The 16,350-nt window shown below is 44.5% G+C and overlaps 1 protein-coding gene across 1 annotated transcript; it reads left to right on the forward strand.

Annotated features, from left to right (window-relative positions):
• Positions 1-494: 494 nt before the first annotated feature.
• LOC123189120 (acetyl-coenzyme A synthetase, chloroplastic/glyoxysomal) lies at positions 495-6,445 on the forward strand. Its single transcript, XM_044601458.1, has 18 exons — positions 495-1,118; positions 1,474-1,620; positions 1,713-1,868; positions 1,959-2,081; positions 2,167-2,335; positions 3,115-3,197; positions 3,367-3,468; positions 3,537-3,625; positions 3,728-3,818; positions 3,941-4,054; positions 4,356-4,432; positions 4,505-4,583; positions 4,681-4,749; positions 4,834-5,009; positions 5,141-5,197; positions 5,309-5,399; positions 5,502-5,600; positions 5,933-6,445. The coding sequence occupies exons 1-18, from the start codon at positions 822-824 to the stop codon at positions 6,116-6,118; spliced, it is 2,205 nt and encodes a 734-aa protein (XP_044457393.1). The 5' UTR covers positions 495-821; the 3' UTR covers positions 6,119-6,445.
• Positions 6,446-16,350: the final 9,905 nt, after the last annotated feature.

Genomic DNA, 16,350 nt, shown 5'->3' on the forward strand with positions numbered 1-16,350 from the left:
GTGCTCGCATTTTTTAAATTTGTTTCAATTTTAAAAAAAATATTCATTCAGTGGAAGGAGATATTCTCGTCGATTATGAGACGTTTGTGATGATGTTATCAATCTAAAAATGTTGTGTGCGTGGATGCGTGCGTTTATAGTGATGACTGTATATGTGTATGTGAGCATATGCGACTATACTATGTTTCAAAAAATTTGAGAAATTGGTGAGTGATTGTTAATTTAAGTTACAAAATAGTGCTCCTTCCGTCTCAGAATAAGTGATGTACAAAGTTGAATCACTTATTTTAGAACGGAGAAAGTACATTGCAATTCGTTTTAAATTGTTCTTTCCGCAAAAACTACTCGAAACCACCGGACGATTTGCGAACGGCGATGCAAACCAGGCAGAGCGGTGAGCCGTCCGTCCGTATGTTCTGTTCTGTTCCAATGGTGGACCCCGACCCCGAGAGACAGAACAAAAAGAGTGTCGATTCTCCCTCACAGACACCTGGCTTCTCGACCCCCACGCTGCCACGCAGAGCATCCCTCTCCCCCTCCCGTTCCGGTAGCCACCGCCGACGAATCCATAGACAGTAGTAGTAGCTGTAGAGTAGCAGCAAGAGCACTCTACAACTCCGTGCCACCAGAAAAAGGCTCACCAACCAGACTAGACAGAAGAGGCATCGACGGTTCCACCTTCCGTCCGCTCCGCCCGCCTGCCTGCTGATTTAGCTCCTCCACCAGAAGGCGCCCCAAAAGTCAGAAATAGTTTCGGCCCACGGTGGCCGAGGAGTTAAGGAGGTGTGGTGAGCCGTGGCCGTCAGGCCCCGAGGCCGTCAATGGCCCAGTATATATACGCCACCACAGCCCGCTGCTGCTGCAGCTCCGCACGCGCCCACCCCGCGATCCCGCTCCAGGCTCCCGCGCCAGCCCCGTCCTCGTCTCGATCGCCGCTCCGGTGGAGGTCGGCCATGGGCGCGAGCGATCGCCTGGCGGTGGCCGCCGCCAGGCCGCGTCACGCGGCGCCGTGTGCGGCGACCGTGCTGGGCGAGCCGCTGCCGGCCTCCGACGACCACGGCCTCGTCCACCCCAGCGCCGACTTCGCCGCGCAGGCCCTTGTCTCCTCTCCGCAGCAGGTCTCCCTTTTTTCTCCACTTCCCATTTCGATTATGTTGATTCGGCCCCAGACGGGTGTCGTACGTTTTGTCCTTCCGTTTCGAGGTGCATAGTATGCGGCTAGTTGTGATCCATCGCTACCCACTCACGGGGTCAGATAAGGCAGATAGGGACTGACTGGACATAAGTAGACAAGTACTGAAGTTGTTAGGGTTGGTGAATTGGGAGCGCGGGTTAATTCCCATTTTCCTAGGGTCAGTGAATTTACTACTGACTACTGACCGCCGAGTTGAACATTCCCTGATTGTGTTGATTTCTGGTGGATATGATGACTGATGACTGATCTTGCTGTTTTTCTCAATGACTGCCAACCAGTACCTGGAGATGTATCAGCGGTCGATTGACGATCCTGCCGGGTTCTGGTCAGAGATCGCTGAAACATTCTACTGGAAGCAGAAGTGGAGCCCTGAGGAAGTCTGTAATGAGAACCTTGATGTCACAAAGGGGCCGATCAAGATCGAAGTAAGCACGTGCCTAAGCGTGTCCGATTTCGGTGCTAGCTTGTTTGTGATGGGAGGACAGAGTGTCGATGAACGTTGTTGGTGTTTTGGCAGTGGTTTAAAGGGGGCAAAACTAACATATGCCACAATGCCGTGGACCGCTACGTGGAGGCCGGGGACGGTGCGAAGATTGCCATGTATTGGGAGGGGAATGAGCCTGATCAGGATGGGAAGCTCACATACTCAGAGCTCTTGGATAAGGTTTGCCAGGTAAATATGCTGTTATGATGAAACAACTGCATGTAACATGTCCTGATGTATGCAGACATGGTTTAATTATTTTGGGGTGCTTTGTTGCAGCTGGCCAATTATTTGAAGAGTGTCGGAGTTGAAAAAGGTGATGCTGTGGTGATCTACTTGCCGATGCTCATGGAGCTGCCTATTGCAATGCTTGCATGCGCTCGCATTGGTGCTGTGCACTCTGTAAGTTTTACCCCAGTCTGCACTTCCAGTTAGTCTGATTTACCCTATACATGTTACCATGTTATGAGGCTGAATTATTATTCAGGTGGTGTTTGCTGGCTTCTCCGCCGATGCAATAGCCCAAAGGATCACTGACTGCAAGCCTAAGGTTGTGATTACATGCAATGCTGTCAAAAGGGGGCAGAAACTCATCCCTCTCAAAGATATAGTAGATGCGTCTCTTGTTGAAAGTGCAAAAAATGGTGTCACAGTAGGTAAGATCCATAATACGACTTCCATGAGCACTAGCTATTTTAAGCTTTCCAGGCAGTCTAACTTGCTACCTTCCTGATAAATGTTATTTTTGTATTATTTTCACCTACATATGTCCACACTATACATACAAATATTTATCGTGATACCGCATTTGTATCCGAAAATTGCAACAGTGTACATAGGTGCAATTTGAATTCCATTTTTTTGAAAATACAAAAAGATCTCGTACATGTGCATGTTGAATGTAGTGTATACCTGCAAATTTTGGTACAAAAATGTGTCCATTTCTTTCCTACAATAAAAACACGCAATTGTGTACATTATAGTTCCTGTTTTAGTCCCTAAAACTCTCTGCGGCACACAAAGAGTCATTTATTTTGCCCAACATCCCACATTATACATTTGCAATCCAAAAATTAGATTTCCTTTTTCCAAACTCAGAAGTGTAACTGAAAAATAAAGTGAAATTACCAGATGTGCGCGTGCCCAGGCGCAGAGCAAAAACACTCACCTGTATCCCTCGATACTTTGGTGGTGGCCACTTTTTCACATCTTTCCGGCTTAGCCTCTTGGGGTATATTAAGACATTAAGTCTTGCTGTTCTTCATTGATGCCTTATGCAATGTCTGAACTCTGAAGTGTCAGTATACTCTTGATCATGGATGCTACTTCTTCTGGGAAAAATTGTATTCAATGATCATATGCACAGAATTGGTTTAGAGAAATCTAATCCAAAGTCTGAAGTTTTCTCATGTACAGAGTTTCTTTTGCTGAGCAGGCATTTGTTTGACATATGAAAATCAGTTGGCCATGAAGAAAGAGGACACACAATGGATAGCTGGAAGAGATGTCTGGTGGCAGGTATATCCAAATTAAACAAGTTCAACAATTTCTATGTATCTGATTTTTAAGCACAGAACATTCCGGAAACTTCTTTATCAACCAGGAGATCTCCTTTCAACCTTTTTGTTTTGTATTCTATATTACAAGTATGCGAGTTATTTCTCAATACGAGATGATGTGCCCCCAGGATGTTGTGCCCAATTTCCCAACTAGATGTGATGTGGAATGGGTTGATGCAGAGGATCCATTGTTTCTTCTGTACACTAGTGGCAGCACAGGAAAACCAAAGGTACCCTTAACCCCGTAGACTATTGTATATCCCTTGGATATAAAATAAAGATACTGTGAAGTGTGCAGGGTGTATTGCATACAACGGGGGGCTATATGGTATATGCCGCAACAACATTTAAACATGCATTTGATTACAAGCCAACAGACATATACTGGTAAGGTGTAAAAATTTGGGGTCTTCAGGGGGCATAAATTTGGTCGCGGTATTATGGAAGCTGAGTTTTCTTACTGTAGTTTCCCTGTTTCACTTACATCAGGTGCACTGCAGACTGTGGCTGGATTACTGGACATAGTTATGTGACTTATGGTCCTCTCCTGAATGGAGCCACAGTTCTCGTTTATGAAGGGGTAATTTCAGAGGAAAACTAGTTCATATGTTATATAGTCATGATCTAAGGGTCACCCTTTGCTTTTGAGGCTTATTTAGATTGGACTATGGTTGTAACTTATTTCTTCAATGGAACTTGTAGGCTCCAAACTACCCTGATCCTGGTCGGTGTTGGGACATCGTTGACAAATACGGAGTGACAATATTTTATACTGCACCAACACTTATCCGTTCACTCATGCGTGATGGTTCCGTGGTATGCTGTTATTTTTTTTCTTGTGTGCTCATTTGAACATTTAGTCTCGTCATCAGTTAAGTGGTGCAGTGAGGCAGCACTTCTTTTCCTCACAAAATGATTTTTTATCTACCGGGAAGCTTTTTCTACCATATAGTATTCTTTTATGTTGCAAAATAATGGTGCAACAACATATGCTCCCAAGCGAAATCTCTAATAATCTCTGTACGTTTATGAAAATTTAATTTTTAATTTAGTTAATTTTGCCCCACACATATATCTTTTCTATATATCCCTTTTGGTTTTATGATATATTTTGCAGTATGTTGATCGGTACTCTCGTAAGTCTCTTCGAGTTTTAGGAAGTGTGGGTGAGCCAATTAATCCAACTGCATGGAGGTTTGTGTTTATCTCCTTAGTCTGAAAATCTCAATACGTTGAAAAGATCTTACTCACTATTGTTCATGTCAGGTGGTTCTATAATGTTGTCGGTGATTCGAGATGCCCCATATCAGACACTTGGTGGCAGACTGAAACTGGTGGTTTTATGGTAATTGTGTTTTAAATTGTGTGTGGGAAATTTCGGAGCTCTCAAAGTGAGTTTCATCTTACTTGTTGAATCGAACTGTAATGCTTGCTCTTGTTAGATTACACCTTTACCTGGCGCTTGGCCTCAGAAACCAGGATCTGCTACATTTCCTTTCTTTGGTGTACAGGTATACATAATACATGACTTCAATAAAATGGAAGTTTCATTACCCCTCTTACTTTGTAATTACTGTGCACATGCTGATTCACAGCCAGTGATTGTTGACGAAAAAGGACGGGAAATGACTGGAGAATGCAGTGGATACCTTTGCATAAAGAACTCATGGCCTGGAGCTTTCCGCACTCTGTATGGAGATAAGGACAGATATGAGACAACATACTTCAAACCATTCTCTGGCTATTATTTCTCTGGTGATGGTTGTAGGAGGTAACTTATCAAACATTTATTTAAACTTTGGCCAAAACTTCTTCATAATTGAAGAGGATTGATAGTAGTCTGGAATAGAAATGTGATCCAGAATTACATGTTCTTAGCTGAACAAATTAAATTTGTGTCAGGGACAAAGATGGTTACCATTGGCTGACAGGAAGAGTGGATGATGTTATCAATGTCAGGTAATTTAGCTACTTATATTATATGGTTCACGCTTCCTTGAATTGAAATTATTAGATGGCTTTAAAAGGCTTTGAAGCTGCAAATATTTGACCCATATTATAAAACTGTAGTGGGCATCGGATTGGTACAGCAGAGGTTGAATCTGCTCTTGTTTCACATCCAAAATGTGCCGAGGCCGCTGTTGTCGGAATTGACCATGAGGTCCGGTCCAGTACTTGTTTTTCCTGTCTTTCTGGCTCCATATCATGACCCCCACCATGGCTTCGTCCAAACTGAGGTCTTAATCAGTAATACTTGTTTCAGGTTAAAGGTCAGGGAATCTACGCATTTGTAACTTTGGTGGATGGTGTTCCTTACAGTGATGATCTACGAAAAAGCCTCATTATGGCGGTCCGCAGCCAGGTATTTTCTTCCGATAGTTTCTTATTGTGATGGTTGCTACTGCAAGAGATCCATGTGTGATGGAATGAACCCGGCTAACAATGGCTCCGCTGGTTCTGGAGAAGTTGGTACCTGATTTTTCTTGCCCTGCTGATCTGAAGAAATAATGCTTGTGCTTTTTCAATGATGGAACCTACAATTTCAACATGCTTTACTAGTTTTTTAAAATCTTTTGAGATTGGATGGAACTTTTTCTTCTAAAGGTTTTTTCAGTCTGTGCAACACATTTTTTCTTGACACTCCAAATTTTTTGAAACGAGTGTAAAGACATACATGGTGTCATTTTGTGGCAGATTGGCGCGTTTGCAGCACCTGACAAGATCCACTGGGCACCGGGGCTCCCGAAGACACGGAGCGGCAAGATCATGCGAAGAATATTGCGGAAAATTGCCTCCAGGCAGCTGGATGAGCTTGGTGACACGAGCACGCTTGCTGATCCTGGTGTGGTCGACCAGCTGATATCGCTTAGCGATAGTTAGCGTGTGAGGATGGAGATGGCACGTTGTCACCTATACTTGTAGCACGTCTCATTTTCTTTCTTACCTCGGGTGCTAAATACAGAGAATCCGTTTATATGTGCCACGCATGGCCTCATGATTCCCCTGATTTATTCAATACCTTGAGGTTCGGGAGTTGCATCTTGCAAGTCAAGTGAGATGTAAATGTAAATTGTTGGATCACATCACAGAAAAATACTCCTACGTAGTATATAAATATAAATGTATGCAAGTATGTATTAGCTGCATTAATGTGAGACGAACACTTGAAGGTGACTTGAGTGGATATTGAGGTTTCCTCTTTATTAAGTAATCTCCTATATTATTATTTTGTAAAATCCAGGATGATGTTGCGAAGAGTATCTAGGGGGGAACGTAGCTCGTTGTGAAAGACACGAGCATTCCTGGAGTCCCATAGCTTCCAGAGGATGGCGCCAAATGTTGATGTTGAGGCTGACCGGAGGTCGATGGAGTGAGGGAATTGCAGCCCCAACCAGACCTGGGCCGCACAGGGGCAATGAATGGCAAGGTGTGTCGCGTCCTCTAGAGTGAGGTCGCACCAAGGACATGCCGTAACAGAGGAGATGGTCTTGCGATGTAAGTACGCCATCGTGCTCAGCCTGTCATGATGAATAATCCAGCTGAAGATCTTGACCTTGATAGGTGCCATGGAGCTCCAGATATACCTGGTGTTGAGATCAATCTCGTGGTCGGAGGATAGCAGTGAGTAGGTGCACCTCGAGGAGAACGAGGAGCCGTGGGCGAGGAACCTGTCATCGGGCGCTTGACCTTGATAGGTGCCATGGAGCTCCAGATATACCTGGTGTTGAGATCAATCTCGTGGTCGGAGGATAGCAGTGAGTAGGTGCACCTCGAGGAGAACGAGGAGCCGTGGGCGAGGAACCTGTCATCGGGCGCATCGCTAGTGGCAACATCCTACAATAAAGACAAAACAGACGCAAGCTCTACAGAAGCAACATTTGTTAGGTGGTTCCGCAGAGTAGCGAGTAAACCATTCTGCATGACTTGTGATACCAAAACCGAGGGTGAGGTGGAGTGGGAGAATAGGTGTGGATAGGTGTCTGCGAGTGGAGTCGGAAGCAGCCAAGCGTCAAGCCAGAAGTAGGTGGAGGTGCCATTGTCGGTAAGGACAAAAGAGATTGTGCGGAGGCAGCTAAGTTGTGCGTTTATGATTTTCCAAAGGTAGGAGGGGTTGTGGGGTTTATTTCCGAAGTCAAGAGAGTAGTGTTGGAAGAACCAGTTCATCCAAGGTAGGTCGTGTTTTTGGAGAAGTTTAAAAGCAAATTTCATGAGGAGGCAGTTGTTTTGGAGAAGAAGGTGTTTGATGCTTAGCCCACTAGCAGTTTTGGGTTGCAAACGTTTTTCCAAGTGATAAGGCACTTAGTTCCGGAGCAGGATTCTTCGACAGCCCAGAAGAAGGATCTTCGGATAGCGGCTAACATTTTCAATACCTTCTTGGGGAACCTAAAAACGGACATGAAGCTAGTGAGTGGCAAGGGCGTCGAGAGTAGATGAGATAAGCATTAGTCTGGCACCGCGGGAAAGGATTTTTGCCACCCAATCGGAGAGGTATTTTAGGAAGCGTTGGATGACCGGTTAAAAGGTGGAGGACGGCAGGCACGTGTGGGAGGGAGTCCGAGATAAATTTGTGGGAAGGATGAGAGTTCACAACCGAAAGTGGAGGCAATGTTTTGGCTAGTGTTGGTATCCGTGTTGATGGGTACAAATGTGGTTTTGTGAAAGTTGATTGTAAGACTGGTAGCAAGGGTAAGACTGGTAGCAAGGGCAAACATGTCTAGGATATCTTTGAGGGTTGTAGCGTCTTGGTAAGATGTATGGGTTAAGATTAGGGTGTCGTTGGTGTACTGAAGCACAGTAGGGGCGCAATCGGCGTAGATCGCACTAGTACGCGTCGGTGCTATACAAACATTTTTTAACCCTTTTTCGCGACGACATTTGGAACCGCCGTCTAGTGAGTGACGGTGATAGGGGGTCCTTCCCACACGACCCAGAAACCGCCAGGGATAGGGACCCTACAGTACTCCTACTCGTTTGTGCTCGCATTGCCATCGCAGTCGATATTCTGTGGTGCTACGATTACGATGCGCGGCCCATCACAAACGGTTCACTATTATAGAACTGTTGGGGGAACACAGTAATTTCAAAAAAATTCCTACGCACACGCAAGATCCATCTAGGTGATGCATAGCAACGAGAGGGGAGAGTGTTGTCCACGTACCCTCGTAGACCGCAAGCGGAAGTGTTATGACAAAGCGGTTGATGTAGTCGTACGTCTTCACGATCCGACCGATCCTAGCACCAAAGAAACGACACCTCCGCGATCTGCACACGTTCAGCTCGGTGACGTCCCATGAACTCTAGATCCAACTAAGGTCGAGGGAGAGTTTCATCAGCACGACGACGTGATGACGGTGATGATGAAGTTACCGATGCAGGGCTTCGCCTAAGCACTACAACGATATGATCGAGGTGGAAATCTGTGGAGGGGGGCACCGCACACGGCTAAACAATCAACTTGTGTGTCTATGGGGTGCCCCCTCCCCCGTATATAAATGAGTGGAGGAGGGAGGGGGGGCGGCCCTCTCATGGCGCGCCCAAGGGGGGAGTCCTACTCCCGATGGGAGTAGGATTCCCCCTTCCCTAGTTGGAGTAGGAGAGGAAGGAAGGAGGAGAGAGAGGGAAGGAAAGGGGGGCCGGCCCCCACCCAATTCGGATTGGGCTTGGGGAGGGGGCACCCTCCACCTTGGCCGCCTCCTCCTCTCTCCCACTAAGGCCCAATAAGGCCCATGCACTCCCCGGGGGGTACCGGTAACCCCCCGATACTCCGGTAAATGCCCGAACTCACCCAGAACCATTCCGATGTCCAAACATAGCCTTCCAATATATCGATCTTTATGTCTCGACCATTTCGAGACTCCTCGTCATGTCCGTGATCATATCCTGGACTCCGAACTACCTTCGGTACATCAAAACACATAAACTCATAATACCGATCGCCACCGAACTTTAAGCGTGCGGACCCTACGGGTTCGAGAACTATGTAGACATGACCGAGACTCACTTCTGGTCAATAACCAATAGTGGAACCTAGATGCTCATATTGGTTCCTACATATTCTACGAAGATCTTTATCGGTCAAACCGCATAACAACATACATTGTTCCCTTTGTCATCGGTATGTTACTTGCCCGAGATTCGATCATCGGTATCTCAATACCTAGTTCAATCTCGTTACCGCAAGTCTCTTTACTCGTTCCGTAATGAAACATCCCGTAACTAACTCATTAGTCACATTGCTTGCAAGGCTTATAGTGATGTGCATTACCGAGAGGGCCCAGAGATACCTCTCCGATACATGGAGTGACAAATCCTAATCTCGATCTATGCCAACTCAACAAACACCATCGGAGACACCTGTAGAGCATCTTTATAGTCACCCAATTACGTTGTGACGTTTGATAGCACACTAAGTGTTCCTCCGGTATTCGGGAGTTGCATAATATCATAGTCATAGGAACATGTATAAGTTATGGAGAAAGCAATAGACTAAACGATCATAGAGCTAAGCTAATGGATGGGTCAAGTCAATCACATCATTCTCTAATGATGTGATCTCGTTCATCAAATGACAACTCTTGTCCATGGCTAGGAAACTTAACCATCTTTGATTAACGAGCTAGTCAAGTAGAGGCATACTAGTGACACTCATTTTGTCTATGTATTCACACATGTACTAAGTTTCCGGTTAATACAATTCTAGCATGAATAATAAACATTTATCATGATATAAGGAAATATAAATAACAACTTTATTATTGCCTCTAGGGCATATTTCCTTCAGTCTCCCACTTGCACTAGAGTCAATAATCTAGATTACATAGTAATGAGTCTAACACCCATGGAGTCTTGGTGCTAATCATGTTTTGCTCGTGAGAGAGGCTTAGTCAACGGGTCTGCAACATTCAGATCCGTATGTATCTTGCAAATCTCTATGTCTCCCTCCTTTACTTGATCACGGATGGAATTGAAGCGTCTTTTGATGTGCTTGGTTCTCTTGTGAAATCCGGATTCCTTTGCCAAGGAAATTGCACCAGTATTGTCACAAAAGATTTTCATTGGACCCGATGCACTTGGTATGACACCTAGATCAGATATGAACTCCTTCATCCAGACTCCTTCATTTGCTGCTTCAGAAGCAGCTATGTACTCCGCTTCACATGTAGATCCCGCCACGATGCTCTGCTTGGAACTGCACCAACTGACAGCACCACCATTCAATAAAAATATGTATCCGGTTTGTGACTTAGAGTCATTCGGATCAGTGTTAAAGCTTGCATCAACGTAACCGTTTACGATGAGCTCTTTGTCACCTCCATAAACGACAAACATATCCTTAGTCCTTTTCAGGTATTTTAGGATATTCTTGACCGCTGTCCAGTGATCCACTCCTGGATTATTTTGATACCTCCCTGCTAAACTAATAGCAAGGCACACATCAGGTCTGGTACACAACATTGCATACATGATAGAACCTATGGCTGAAGCATAGGGAATGACTTTCATTTTCTCTCTATCTTCTGCAGTGGTCGGGCATTGAGTGTGACTCAACTTCACACCTTGTAACACAGGCAAGAACCCTTTCTTTGCTTGATCCATTTTGAACTTCTTCAAAACTTTATCAAGGTATGTGCTTTGTGAAAGTCCAATTAAGCGTCTTGATCTATCTCTATAGATTTTGATGCCCAATATATAAGCAGCTTCACCGAGGTCCTTTTATGCTATCAGAAATTCAGTATCATTTCCGATCAACAATATGTGATCTACATATAATATCAGAAATGCTATAGAGCTCCCACTCACTTTCTTGTAAATACATGCTTCTCCAAAAGTCTGTATAAAACCATATGCTTTGATCACACTATCAAAACGTATATTCCAACTCCGAGAGGCTTGCACCTTTTGGATCGACAAAACCTTCTGGTTGCATCATATACAACTCTTCTTTAAGATATCCATTAAGGAATGCAGTTTTGACATCCATTTGCCAAATTTCATAATCATAAAATGCGGCAATTGCTAACATGATTCGGGCGGACTTAAGCATCGCTACGGGTGAGAAGGTCTCATCGTAGTCAACTCCTTGAACTTGTCAAAACCCTTTCGCAACAAGTCGAGCTTTGTAGACAGTAATATTACCGTCAGCGTCAGTCTTATTATTGAAGATCCATTTATTCTCTATGGCTTGCCGATCATCGGGCAAGTCAACCAAAGTCCACACTTTGTTCTCATACATGGATCCCAACCAAAGTCCACACTTTGTTCTCATACATGGATCCCATCTCAGATTTCATGGCCTCAAGCCATTTTTGGAATCTGGGCTCATCATTGCTTCCTCATAGTTCGTAGGTTCGTCATGGTCAAGTAACATGACTTCCAGAACAGGATTACCGCACCACTTTGGTGCGGATCTTACTTTGGTTGACCTACAAGGTACGGTAGTAACTTGATCTGAAGTTTCATGATCATCATCATTAGCTTCCTCACTTACTGGTGTAGGAATCACTGGAACTGATTTATGTGATGAACTACTTTCCAATAAGGGAGTAGGTACAATTACCTCATCAAGTTCTACTTTCCTCCCACTCACTTCTTTCGAGAGAAACTCCTTCTCTAGAAAGGATCCATTCTTAGCAACGAATATCTTGCCTTCGGATTTGTGATAGAAGGTGTACCCAACAATATCCTTTAGGTATCCTATGAAGACACATTTCTCCAATTTGGGTTCGAGCTTATCAGGTTGAAGCTTTTTCACATAAGCATCGCAGCTCCAAACTTTAAGAAACGACAACTTGGGTTTCTTGCCAAACCACAGTTCATAAGGTGTCGTCTCAACGGATTTCGATGGTGCCCTATTTAACATGAATGCAGCCGTATCTAAAGCATAACCCCAAAATGATAGCGGTAAATTAGTAAGAGACATCATAAATTGCACCATATCTAATAAAGTATGGTTACAACGTTCGGACACACCATTACACTATGGTGTTCCAGGTGGCGTGAGTTGCGAAACTATTCCGCATTGTTTCAAATGAAGACCAAACTCATAACTCAAATATTCACCTCCACGATCAGATCGTAGAAACTTAATTTTCTTGCTACAATGATTTTCCACTTCACTCTGAAATTCTTTGAACTTTTCAAATGTTTCAGACTTATGTTTCATCAAGTAGATATACCCATATCTGCTCAAATCATCAGTGAAGGTCAGAAAATAACGATACCCGCCACGAGCATCGACACTCATTGGACCGCATACATCAATATGTATTATTTCCAATATGTCTGTTGCTCGTTCCATTGTTCCGGAGAACGGAGTCTTAGTCATCTTGCCCATGAGGCATGGTTCACAAGCATCAAGTGATTCATAATCAAGTGATTCCAAAAGTCCATCAGCATGGAGTTTCTTCATGCGCTTTATACCAATATGACCTAAACAGCAGTGCCACAAATAAGTTGCACTATCATTATTAAACTTATATCTTTTGGCTTCAATACTATGAATATGTGTATCACTACTATCGAGATTTAGTAAAAATAGGCCACTCATCAAGGGTGCATGACCATAAAAGATATTACTCATATAAATAGAACAACCATTATTCTCTGATTTAAATGAATAACCATCTCGCATCAAACAAGATCCAGATATAATGTTCATGCTTAACGCTGGCACCAAATAACAATTATTCAGGTATAATACTAATCCCGAAGGTAGATGTAGAGGTAGCATGCCGACGGCGATCACATCGACTTTGGAACCATTTCCCACATGCATCGTCACCTCGTCCTTAGCCAATCTTCACTTAATCCGTAGCCCATGTTTCGAGTTGCAAATATTAGCAACAGAACCAGTATCAAATACCCAGGCGCTACTGCGAGCATTAGTAAGGTACACATCAATAACATGTATATCAAATATACCTTTCACTTTGCCATCCTTCTTATCTGCCAAATACTTGGGGCAGTTCCGCTTCCAGTGACCAGTCCCTTTGTAGTAGAAGCACTCAGTCTCAGGCTTAGGTCCAGACTTGGGCTTCTTCACTTGAGCATCAACTTGCTTGCTATTCTTCTTGAAGTTCCCCTTCTTCCCTTTGCCCTTCTTCTTGAAACTGGTGGTCTTGTTGACCATCAACACTTGATGCTCCTTCTTGATTTCTACCTCCGCAGCCTTTAGCATTGCGAAGAGCTCGGGAATTGTCTTATCCATCCATTGCATATTATAGTTCATCACGAAGCTCTTGTAGCTTGGCGGCATTGATTGAAGAACTCTGTCAATGACACTATCATTAGGAAGATTAACTCCTAGCTGAGTCAAGTGGTTGTGGTACCCAGATATTCTGAGTATATGTTCACTGATAGAACTATTCTCCTCCATTTTGCAGCTGTAGAACTTATTGGAGACTTCATATCTCTCAATCCGGGCATTTGCTTGAAATATTAACTTCAACTCCTAGAACATCTCATATGCTCCATGACGTTCAAAACGTTGTTGAAGTCCCGGTTCTAAGCCATAAAGCATGGCACACTGAACTATCGAGTAGTCATTAGCTTTGCTTTACTAGACGTTCTTAACGTCGTCAGTAGAATCTGCAGCAGGCTTTTCACCCAGCGGTGCTTCCAGGATGTAATTCTTCTGTGCAGCAATGAGGATAATCCTCAAGTTACGGACCCAGTCCGTGTAGTTGCTACCATCATCTTTCAACTTAGCTTTCTCTAGGAACGCATTAAAATTCAACGGAACAACAGCACGGGCCATCTATCTACAACAACATAGACATGCAAAATACTATCAGGTACTAAATTCGTGATAGATTAAAGTTCAATTAATCATATTACTTAAGAACTCCCACTTAGATAGACATCCCTCTAATCATCTAAGTGATCACGTGATCCATATCAACTAAACCATGTCCGATCATCACGTGAGATGGAGTAGTTTTCAATGGTGAACATCACTATGTTGATCATATCTACTATATGATTCACGCTCGACCTTTTGGTCTCAGTGTTCCGAGGCCATATTGCATATGCTAGGCTCGTCAAGTTTAACTCGAGTATTCTGCGTGTGCAAAACTGGCTTGCACCCATTGTATGTGAACGTAGAGCTTATCACACCCGATCATCACGTCGTGTCTCGGCACGACGAACTGTAGCAACGGTGCATACTCAGGGAGAACACTTGTACCTTGATGTTTAGTGAGAGACCGTCTTATAATGCTACCACCGAACTAAGCAAAATAAGATGCATAAAGGATAAACATCACATGCAATAAAATATAAGTGATATGATATGACCATCATCATCTTGTGCCTTTGATCTCCATCTCCAAAGCACCGTCATGATCACCATCGTCACCGGCTTGACACCTTGATCTCCATCGAAGCATCGTTGTCGTCTCGCCAACTATTGCTTCTAGAACTATCGCTATCGCTTAGTGATAAAGTAAAGCAATTACATGGCGATTGCATTTCATACAATAAAGCGACAACCATATGGCTCTTGCCAGTTGCCGATAACTGTGTTACAAAACATGATCATCTCATACAATAATTTATATAATCACATCTTGACCATATCACATCACAACATGCCCTGCAAAAACAACTTAGACGTCCTCTACTTTGTTGTTGCAAGTTTTACGTGGCTGCTACAGGCTTCTAGCAAGAACCGTTCTTACCTACGCATCAAAACCACAATGTAGTATAGTGATTGCTTTTTGATCTTCAGAAAGAACCCTGTTCATTGAAACCGATTCAACTAAAGTTGGAGAAACAGACACCCACTAGCCACCTGTGTGCAAAGCACGTCAGTAGAACCAGTCTTGCGTAAGCGTACGCGTAATGTCGGTCTGAGCCGCTTCATCCAACAATACCGCTGAATCAAGAATCAACTAGTGACAACAAGCAATATGTATATACTCACTCCCACAACTCCTTTGTGTTCTACTCATGCATATAACATCTACGCATAGACCTGGCTCAGATGCCACTGTTGGGGAACGCAGTAATTTCAAAAAAAATCCTACGCACACGCAAGATCCATCTAGGTGATGCATAGCAACGAGAGGGGAGAGTGTTGTCCACGTACCCTCGTAGACCGCAAGCGGAAGTGTTATGACAACGCGGTTGATGTAGTCGCACATCTTCACGATCCGACTGATCCTAGCACCGAAGATACGACAACTCCGTGATCTGCACACGTTCAGCTCGGTGACGTCCCACGAACTCTAGAACCAGCTGAGGTCGAGGGAGAGTTTCATCAGCACGACGGCGTGATGATGGTGATGATGAAGTTACCGACACAGGGCTTTGCCTAAGCCCTACAACGATATGACCGAGGTGGAAATCTATGGAGGGGGGCACCGCACACGGATAAACAATTAACTTGTGTGTCTATGGGGTGCCCCCTCCCCCGTATATAAAGGAGTGGAGGAGGGGGAGGGCCGACCCTCTCATGGCGCGCCCAAGGAGGGAGTCCTACTCCCGATGGGAGTAGGATTCCCCCTTCCCTAGTTGGAGTAGGAGAGGAAGGAAGGGGGAGAGAGAGGGAAGGAAAGGGGGGCACCCAATTCAGATTGGGCTTGGGGGGGGGGGGGCGCCCTCCACCTTGGCCGCCTCCTCCTCTCTCCCACTAAGGCCCAATAAGGCCCATACACTCACCGGGGCGTTCCAGTAACCCCCCGGTACTCCGGTAAATGCCCGAACTCACCCGGAACCATTCTGATTTCCAAACATAGCCTTCCAATATATATATCTTTATCTCTCGACTATTTTGAGACTCCTCGTCTTGTCCCTGATCATACCCGGGACTTCGAACTACCTTCGGTACATCAAAACACATAAACTCATAATACCGATCGTCATCGAACGTTAAGCGTGCGGACCCTACGGGTTCGAGAACTATGTAGACATGACTGAGACTCAGTTCCGGTCAATAACCAATAGCGGAACCTGGATGCTCATATTGGTTCCTACATATTCTACACAGATCTTTATCGGTCAAACCGCACAACAACATACGTTGTTCCCTTTGTCATCGGTATGTTACTTGCCCGAGATTCGATCGCTGGTATCTCAATACCTAGTTCAATCTCGTTACCGGCAAGTCCCTT

Source organism: Triticum aestivum, chromosome 2A (assembly GCF_018294505.1).
Source record: "Triticum aestivum cultivar Chinese Spring chromosome 2A, IWGSC CS RefSeq v2.1, whole genome shotgun sequence".
NCBI classification, from domain to species: Eukaryota; Viridiplantae; Streptophyta; class Magnoliopsida; order Poales; family Poaceae; genus Triticum; species Triticum aestivum.

Bases quoted from the DNA above. Each gene is read 5' to 3' on its own strand.
- LOC123189120 (XM_044601458.1), top strand. From the start codon at position 822: ATGGCCCAGTATATATACGCCACCACAGCCCGCTGCTGCTGCAGCTCC. The intron at 4,584-4,680 runs GTAATTGTGTTT...TGCTCTTGTTAG, and splicing joins CTGAAACTGGTGGTTTTATG to ATTACACCTTTACCTGGCGC. The intron at 4,750-4,833 runs GTATACATAATA...GCTGATTCACAG, and splicing joins TTCCTTTCTTTGGTGTACAG to CCAGTGATTGTTGACGAAAA.